This window comes from Aulonocara stuartgranti (genome assembly GCF_965226115.1).
Source record: "Aulonocara stuartgranti genome assembly, chromosome: 6".
Taxonomy (NCBI): Eukaryota; Metazoa; Chordata; class Actinopteri; order Cichliformes; family Cichlidae; genus Aulonocara; species Aulonocara stuartgranti.
The window spans coordinates 11454202-11464254 of NC_138944.1; the positions used below are offsets into that span (position 1 = coordinate 11454202).

General features: G+C 39.3%; 1 protein-coding gene across 1 annotated transcript; it reads left to right on the forward strand.

Annotated features, from left to right (window-relative positions):
* Positions 1-1992: 1992 nt before the first annotated feature.
* Positions 1993-8680, forward strand: LOC309708590 (phospholipid phosphatase 3-like). Its single transcript, XM_082536774.1, has 7 exons — positions 1993-2258; positions 2423-2591; positions 4438-4595; positions 4702-4988; positions 5069-5126; positions 7601-7777; positions 7878-8680. Exons 1-7 carry the CDS (start codon positions 2202-2204, stop codon positions 7974-7976), a joined length of 1005 nt encoding a protein of 334 aa, XP_082392900.1. The 5' UTR covers positions 1993-2201; the 3' UTR covers positions 7977-8680.
* Positions 8681-10053: the final 1373 nt, after the last annotated feature.

The following is a 10053-nucleotide window of genomic DNA, read 5'->3' on the forward strand; positions in this document are numbered from 1 at the left end:
AAGTACGTGTGGTGCGTTGTGGAATGGCTTTTACCTGGTTTCCAATGAGTATGAGTGGAGCTCCCAGCCGCACCATAGCACATGTCCCTTCACTTCCCAGAGGAACATGGACCAAAAGGGTTTTCTGCCCACAATAATAATATAACCCACTTCTTGCCCATGTTCCAATCACTGTGTTTGGGTCACTTACATTGTTTGTGGTTCTTCCCGTGAGTGTGACAGCACACCAGCTTGGGTCAATTTCTCCCAGTATATAGCATTGCCGGTAGATAGACTGTGCTCCCTTTTGTCATATAGACTGTATCCAGTATAGACGTTATCAGCTGTTTCCAGTCTTCATGCCTAGCTTTTAAGCTAAAATAACTGGTTGCTGGCTCTGTAGTTTCACGTTGCATGGAACTGCATGTTCCAGTTACCACAGTTCTTTCACACATTGGCATCAAACCACTGTGGGTATTTTCCAAAAGCTGAACTTTACTATTATTTGTCACTGACACAAGAACCACATCTTTATAAAGTACTTACTTGTAATGTTTTAAATTGGTTTTCAGTCATCGTTCTCCAAACTTTCTGAAGGTCTTTCTAAGTTTTTCTTTGGACATTGGTTACTTTTTCACTCATTTATAGTTCAGGCACAAACCTGACCATTTTTAAAGGAATACTTTTTGTTTTGTTTCTTTAGCCGCTTAACACAGACCCACAGTATAAAATATAAACTTAATATTGTTGTGTACAACAGGGTATTGAATTAGGGTGTTATTAGGGTAGTTATTAGGATAGTATTAGGGACATATTAAGAAGAACAAAATATATATTATTAAGACCCGACACGGGAACTGAAAGTTCCATCTGGCCCTTCAGTTGAGCCATTCTGTTCACTAGAAGCCTCAAAATTTTGACCTCAGTGGAAGGGTGAATGTCAAGAAGCTACGTTCAAGGAAAGGAAACAGGAAGAAAAGAATAGGGTATGCCAAATTTCACAAAAACCACAGTGAATGAGTCAAATAGAGCTATTAATCCAAATTTGAAATTTATGGCTGAAATCATCCACAATATGTATGGAAGAGATCTGGAAAACGTGGAGGGCCAAAATTAATTAAATATATACATCATGAAATAATTAACTAAGTGTGTTGTTAATGAATAAAAATCTGTAACAAGCAATTAATTAAATATCAGTAAATTTAATTTAAATATTTAATAAACTGTTTGTTTATTACAAATGCAAAATAATTAATTGCACATTTATTTAATAATGTGTTAATTTATTTCTTTTGGGCACTCGTGTCCCTCAATAGAAGAAAGATAATGCCAATTCTAGAAAAGCATAGCTGGAAAGAAAAACATATGATGACTCACTGTTAGTCGTGGGCTGCTCTCCTCATAACCTGGAACTCAACATCCTTGAAGCAGTGGGATCATCTTGACAGAGAAAAGAGTATACCAGCATCCAAAAGAAGAGCTCAAGAAGGCTTGCCTGAGAGTTTAAACTGTATTGGAAAAGAAAAGAAAAGAAAAGAAAAGAAAATTCAGTCTTGTTAAGATTGTATGAACTCAAAATACTGTTAACATCTTTTTCTCCACTTGTTACTTCTACCACCATCTTGTAGAATTCGCCTATAGATTTCAGTTGAGGATTATTCTTACTTATGATATATTTGAAGGGGTCAATAAACCACGATAAAAAAAAAAGCACGATGTGTTTTTCAAACAACTATGTAAAAATTACATTTAAAAAGTACTAAAGTAATCAGACTCAAAAAGTAAAATATGTCCAGATCAATGGCAAATATTTGTATTTTTTTTAAATGTGGGCTAAATTACTTAAAATACTTCGAATCTCAGTGTTTTTTTTAAAGTGATAAGAAGTTTTATTTAGTCTACTTGTGAATTCTTCCCAATCCCCCATCACCTGCATTTTTGTAGGCGATAAGTCATACAGTAGTAGTGATGGAGAAATATCTTCCAGACTGCATCCATGCAATAACCACCGTCACACCGTGACACATATCTGATGTGCTGCCTCTAATTAGGACTTGCGGATTTTTCCCTCCCTGTTTTCCCTAATGTTCGATGAGCTGACAGGAAGAGAGAGGGAGAGAGTGAGAGATTTTATCAACTAGTTTCGCAAACCACGCATATCTTTAAGCTGACGGAGGCACTTCAGCGAGTCTGAACGAGCCCTGCAGACTGACACCAACATGAGTAAAACATTTCTCCACCTTGACAGCGAAGAAACACGTCACCACGCGCTCCAGGTAGCATATTAAATACTCCGGGAACTTTTGGATTAACTTTCACTTTCCCTGGAGATCTGCACATGAGTAGCCAAAGGGCGCTCCCAAGTTTCTGATGCCAGTAAGATCTACAACCGACCTACAATTCGCAGCTAATCGTCATGTTGGATACGTTTGCCCCGCAGAGCGCCGGTGTGCCCGTCTCCAGCGCGGACCTCCAGCTTAAACTGACGGAAAACAAGAGCGGCCTGGGGATGGAGAACGGCACTGGGAAGAAACTCATAGAGATAACTGGGCCGGCTTTATCCAAAAGAAAACTTCTGGTCGGCTTAGACCTGCTCTGCCTCTTTCTTGGTAAGAAGGCCTAGCTAATTGGATTTGTCAGTGTTTAACATAACACTATATTGCTTATTGAGGGGTCTGCATTGCCTTGTACAAGGCCATGTATTCCGCAGCATAACATACTTCAACATTTAACCCTGTGTTATAAGCTGATACAGCCCTGTGTTCATTGTGTTACTGGACTTCCGTGCAGTTTTTTTTTCATTAATTACAACTACACTGGTGCCAGTGTGCATTAGTACAAACTACACTAACCGATATGCTGAATGGGTCTCTGTATTTTTTTAACTGTAGGCTACAACGTAAGAAACTTGTTTTCTCGTGAATGTTTTTATAGCTGAAATCTGCAGTCGATTCAGCAGTGAGTTGATAGACTTCAATCAGCTAATAACATTCTGTTGTCTCGAAAAGGGTTTGTGGATGTTTTTGCACAATTCTGTTAAATTCTTCCAAATAATTCAAGAAATATGGGTATTATCAAAGCGAGTCATTTGTTGTTTGTTTAAATCCATATGTTCTCCTACAGTCTCGAGTCATTGAGGAATTTGTTCATCAGCGACAAAATCCCGTGCACTTGTTATTGCTTTCAATAAGATCACGTCGCCCATATTAAGTGCTGTTCCACTTTGTTTTCATCCCTTCATCAAGAAATCAGTGGGTATTTGGGTACTTATAAACGTGATGATCTTAGAGTCTTCAAAAAAAAAAGCAGCAAATATAAAAAGGTGAAAAAAGGAGGAAACCAGAAAAGTAAAAGAGACAGAAAGTTCGTTTTCGCCCCTTTCATCTACATGCCACCCCTCTTTTTCTGCTGCTCTTCAGCTCTTTGTGCCAGCTGGTTTGTGCATTGCCCAGGGAATTGTGCAGTTTCCATGACAACATACAGTTCTCAGGGTAGAGTCAGGCCAGGGGGAATTCAATAAATAATGTACGATCCATGACTATCACATGTGTGTGTACACATACATGATCACGACTCTACTTGTTGACCCTAGCTCATAGTGGTATTGGTGGTGGGAGAGGGGTTATGTAATGCTGGCTGACTGGAGCAAGCTGGACAGAGAAGTAGCCTGTAAACAGATTGGATCTGTGCAGAAGGGTGGAGGCCCTGCGAGAAGTCTCTGTTTCTCTCTTTCTTTGTCTGTTTTGATGTCTGTTCCCCACCCTTGTCTTTTCTGTGTGTGCGTGCAGGCATGCAAACAGGAGGCAGAGAAGGAGAGAGGACATGAGAGACAAACAGAGACAGTGTGAGGCTGGTTCTGGCTCGGGTCTATTGGCGCTTTTACGCTTTGTTTTGTTGGGAAGAGCTCAACTGGAGTCACAAACAACCCCCCCTTTCTCTCCTCATCAACAGAAATGCATACACTTAGACACAAATACACACATGCGCAGCCAAACTGGGTCTTTTACTCAGCGCTGCCTTGCTCCGCTCTTCCACTCTCAGTGGATTCAGCTTTTATTCAGTAAGGAAACTGGAGCTTTCGGCTGTTCTCTGAGTTTCTTTGGTCCCAGTGGAGGAGTGTTACGACCCCGACATTCCTAATGGTTGTTCTCCAAAGAAAAAGTTGGATTTCCTTTTTTCTGTAACCGTCTTACTTTCCCAAACTTTTTTTCCTTTCTCAAAATCCCTATTCATCTGTCTTCTATGTAGCTTTAAATTTATGTTTTGATTATATTATTTTTGTCTATCATTAACAATGTCTCTTCTTGGTTAACCTGAGATGAGAACTTACTCCTCTTTTTTCTCCTCCCATGTATCACTTTCAAAGAATACTTTCACCCAGAGGGAAACTGGGGATTTAAAATACTTAATTTTGGTCTAATTCTATTTTTCTCCCTTTTTCTTCCTCCCACTCAGCTTCCATCCCTTTATTTGCATGTGAGCTAAAGGCACTGAGTCCTTACAGAAGAGGCTTCATTTGTGGGGATCCCAGCATCACGTATCCTTACCTGCACAGAGAAGCCATACCAGATGAATTACTCATCACAGGTGGCATCATCATCACCGGCCTCACTGTGAGTATTCATCATCTTCATCATTCCTGTCGTATCAGTCACCCCATTGTCATTTATTGTACAACAACATGTAATCTTGCGATTCTCACGTTGCATCTGAATCTAGATCGCCCTCGGCGAGTGTTATCGGGTGCGTTTCCACGGTGTCAGCTCGAAGGCCTTTGTGAGGAACGTATACGTTTCGTGCCTGTACAAGGAGCTGGGGTGCTTCCTGTTTGGATGTTGTGTTGGCCAATCACTGACCAACATGGCCAAGCTCAGCGTGGGACGGCTGCGACCGCACTTCCTGTCAGTGTGCGGCATTACCTATGCATCACTCAACTGCACACCTGGGACCTACATTGAAATAGTGACTTGTCGCCAGCCTGACCACCAGTTAGAGGAGGAAGCCAGGTGTGTGTCTGCATTCATGAATTTGTGCTTTTAATGTCGTATTGAAATTTGCAATTCTAAATACTTCTCCACTTTTTCAGGAAGTCCTTTTTCTCGGGCCATGCTTCTTTTGCAATGTTCACAATGCTCTACTTAGCTGTGAGTATCTCTATTTATTAGTCCCTTTTTCAAAAATGTTTCTCTTCCTCTATCTCTCTCTCTTTTTCTCTCCCACACACCACACATTCATACTGGCAAAGAAAATTGACTGTCTCTCCAATTTCCAATTACCATCACTCTGTAAAATGCTGAGAGAGAATGAATGAAACAGGGACTCATCCCCAGTCCAGTTAGCATCAAAGAGCGAGAGAATAAGAGATGAGGGAATGGAGGGAGATACGGCACAAACAGAGACTGCTTTGTTCTGCTTTGGGAGGAGTGTGACCTCGTCTCACTGTGCTGCTCTATTGTACAAGAGTGTGTGTGTGTGTGTGTGTGTGCGTGTGCGTGTGTGTGTGTGTGTGAATATGTGTACTCATTTTTATGTAGACGTAAATGGTGCATCAGCAGAAATTCAAGTATTTTTACAGCTAACAAGCTCAGCGTAAAGAAAATATAACATGATTGTTCATGATTGATCTTAAATGTTCTATAGTGTCCTATAGAACTTTACATATTTATATTACATGCAAAGAGAGCGTATTTCACTATTAACCTTTGGTGGGAAGATTTGGACCTGGCTTAGACAAAGTCTGAGTCGACAAACTGTAAAGTTTTCAGCTTACAACAGCATTTTAAGGAGGGTTTACCCGCTTTAAAGTGAAACAGATGCACAGGAATCACTTTTACTGCTGTTGCTGCTGTTATATAAAACAGTGTTTCACAGCTTTCAGTGACTAAAGCACAGAGGGGTCATTGCGACATCTATTATTTCAGGAGCACACATCTGGATCTTTAGCTACCCGACTTTGTTCTCTCACAGTGTCACTAGCACCACTTTATTTTAAGAGGGAAATTATTATTCATAATTTTTTTTAAAAAAAATCTTTTTTAAACTTAGGAACTCACTGCCTAATTCATAAGTGGAACTGAAGGCACAGTTGTGCACTTTCAGTCTTTTCTTTGTCCTGACTTTGTCTTCTTTTGACTTTCTATGGTACCTTTTTTGGTGGGAGTGGGGGGTTGATAATTTAATGTGATTTTCATGCATCTCTCTGAGCAAATGAACACTAGGGTGCCAAAAGTGGAAGCCACTTTGTTAGATGACAATGAGAGCCGACTCACAACAGTCTCTCGTCACAATATCGGGTGTTTTATGATGTGAGTGGCGCGTTGGCTGTGACACACCTGTGACAGTAGATCAGGAATAATTTCAGAATAATTTTTGCTGCTCGTGTGTCCATAAAACAACACTTAACTGTTAATTTACCATTAAACAATAACAAGATTATTTGCCTCCTGTTGTATTGAAAGTTATCGTGAAAGCTTTAACAGTGCACTGGTGAAAAAGAGGGGAGATGGATAAAAAGTCAAGTTAAAATGGTTATAAAGTGCCTTAAGAGAGTAATTCCCAGCCATGTTCCCAAGAAGGGGCACAAGTATCACCGGTGGTATTTCTTTAGTATCTAAGTTTTCAGCTAACAGAGCTCAACTAAATCAAAAAAATGAAATAACCATTAAATTAAAGAACTGCACCCATACAAGTCTGAACAGTAAACTTAAGTAAGACTAAGCAGTAGAGAAAAAGATGAATGCATAAATGATTAAAGCTGGTGAGGAAACCTACACAGAAGTACATCATTAGCTCGTTGACACTGTTAACTAATAGTAAACCAAATGCTGCCTAAGCATAACGGATAAACACTTTAAATAGCTAGTTAATCTTATGAATAAAATTATTACTCATTATTTAGCTAAAATATGGCTAACAGTTAAATTGTTCATCAAGAGTTCAAACACAAATGCTAGCAAAATATTATAGATAAAATGTTGAACTTGGTCACCAAGACTCAAGAAAGTAATGCATACAAAGGTAGTAGTTGATGAATGCTTACATTATAAATATATATATTTATGAATATCTATGAATAGTCTTGCCATGTTTCTGCCATTTCGGGATTTCTTTCTAATATTGCAGGGTCTTTACCCTTTATGTACGATATAAAGCACTTTGAGGTATTGTGGACTGGAGCTATATAAATAAAACTCAATTGAATTGAATTAACTATCCATAACTGATAAGTCCAGAAACAGGTGTTGAGTACTCTCAAAGATGCTTCAGATTCTATAACCGCCTATAACCTTCATATGCAATGTTTAATCATTTATAGTATCAAAATTAAATATATTTGTCATTACCACACCACTCACATTTATGAAACCTCTCTCACAAAAAAACAAAAACATATCTTAACCCATCTCAGAAACCACTTATCCAATCACCATCCACCATAGCCCTTACCTTCTGGTGGAAGCTGTAATTCCCTGACCGTCAACACAAAGAGAGAACTTTTGTTCCCCCTCCCCACTGTAATCCGTAGCTTTAGCCACAATTATCTCTTCACTTGTAAACGTCTTGTATCTGTAATGTATTGCTCAGCGCATTTAATATTGTTTTTGTTTCTGTAATATAGTTTTACCTGCAGGCACGGCTGACGTGGCGTGGAGCTCGACTGCTGAGACCCATGCTGCAGTTTTTCTTGATTATGCTGGCAATCTACACAGGCCTGACCCGTATCTCAGACTACAGGCACCACCCGTCTGATGTATTAACAGGCTACATACAGGGAGCTCTCACTGCCTACTGGGTGGTCAGTATAACTTGCCTGCTTGTCTTTGTGCATCAATGCGTGTCCACATGTCAAAGTCTGCTTAATCCTCAAGTTGGGCATGTGTTTATATTTCTCCCAGGCCTTCCACATCTCGGCTATGTTTAAAAGCTCCAGTTCAGATCTCTCTCCGACCGAGACCCCTGACAGCCCCCTGTCACCCCACCATACTGTTTGCTAAACCTCATTCCCACTTACCGCTGCATCTGCCTGCATCCACCTGCATCCACCTGCTGCCTGAAGACTGATTTGGACAGACAAGAGATCTGAAGAATGCAAGACCATTTCCTGTGAAATCAAACTACAAACCTCAGTATTTTGACAGAGTGAGGGGAGAAAAGGAAAGCAGACCTTATGAAATACTGTCAAAGCAAGCAGTCAACATTTTGTCCTTGAAACTGACATTAGCTTCACATGTAACACTTACCTGTGAGATGAGACTACAAACAAGACTGAACGCAGAATCACTATCACTCCACATATCACTTGTAAATATATAGTTTTTTTTTACAATTCAAAAACTGTAAAAGCACTTTTTTATGTCCATGATAGTGTTAATAATTAGCACTCTACAATGACTTAGTATGTAGCATGTAAAATATTTCATACAAAAGTTAATTATTTTGTGTAGTTTATTTATCCACCCACTGAATGTTGTTGAAGGAAAGCACAAATAGCAAAAAAGCAATTCATTTAAAAGGTTTGCATCGGGTGTTTTCATTGGATGCATCCGTCCATCTCTGTGTTATGTAAGTGAGAGGACTCCTAACAGGATCTTTGTTTATGGAAGAGGATGGATGCCACTAGTTCTCAGACATTATGAAGTTATGCATGCTTGTAGATAACAGATCATTAAAAATAAAAGTTTTTTTTTAGTTGTTTAAATTTCATTGTAATGTATGTAATTAAAGGGTTTGACCACTTGGGGGCACTACTGCAAGCGTGTAAAACAGCTTTCACATGTTTACATAAGCAGACAGAGAACATGTCATCTCTCATTTGGACTAAAGCGTCTCTGTCCACCTGAGAATTCCAACATTTTTTCTCTTTTCGCTTTGATTTGGTCTCCCCAGACTCCACGGGTAAGTTTCTAATTTTTCAGAAAGTCACTAACTTTGTCTTCTTGCTGTTTGGTGCTGGCCATGTGGCACGGGGTAGATTTATCAAAGCTTGCCTAAAACAGCAGCCTGCTGCGACTGAAACAAGATTAAAGAGAACCCGGATCAAAACAGTAGAGTTATTAGCTGTAAAAATCAAAACAATGAGCCAAAGATGTTCAATTAGCACTGTGCAAATGAGCTGGAAAGTGGGCGATAATTCTCTGCTGTTTTGTCATAACAAGCAACACTTTACATTACACTGTGTCATTTGATCTGTTTCGGGGCTAATCCAGAAATATTGATTAGTGGAGCTTTAAGCAGATAGCACAAGAAAGCAAACAGCATCATTCACATTTATTATATGGACTGCTTTTTTTGTCTATATGTTTTTGTGATGAACCCATGCAACTGCAGTTCATTTAGTATTGAATTCATTTCATCACACTTCTCTTCTTATATTCGTCATCTTTGGGAGAATCCAAAACCTTATTTAGGGAAATGTAAAAGTGTTATCAACTTTTCTTTAAAATATCAAAATTAAAAGCAATCACTGTGCCGCTAAATAGTTCGTGACAGAATGACATTGCACTATTATTAATGCATGGATGTGTCCAAAGCATTTAAATTTTGCAACGGGATTGACTTTGAGCTCATTCTCATTACTGTCTATTTTGGGGAAATCTCTCTTATCATTCGAATTTGTTGCTTTGCATGTAATATCTTAATTAGATGTAAGATCGATGCATTAAGGTTCAATATTTCCCTATAAAATAACATATTAATTTAAAACACCAATGGCAGTCACCTTAGACTACATTGCTTCTTAGACACGAACATTTCTCACTCTCCTCACATCACATACCAAGCACACCCTCCCAACTTGTTGGTCTATTAAAGCTGCAGAATTTTCCATCTCTCCCTCTGATCTGTCAATGAGGTGGCTGCACTGAATTGCTTCCTGCTGTGTCGACCTCTCCACTGCCTCAGCATTCACCTGTAGACTCCAGGGGGCATGTTTACTCATCATTCCCCAATTCCTATATGTACCATATCTGCTGGGTTAGATGAGCACAGAGTCTAGACTACAAACTCTAACAATGTTCTGTTGGTGTAATAAGCTAGTGGTCTGATTGAACTGTAATTCTTTTTTAAATCATT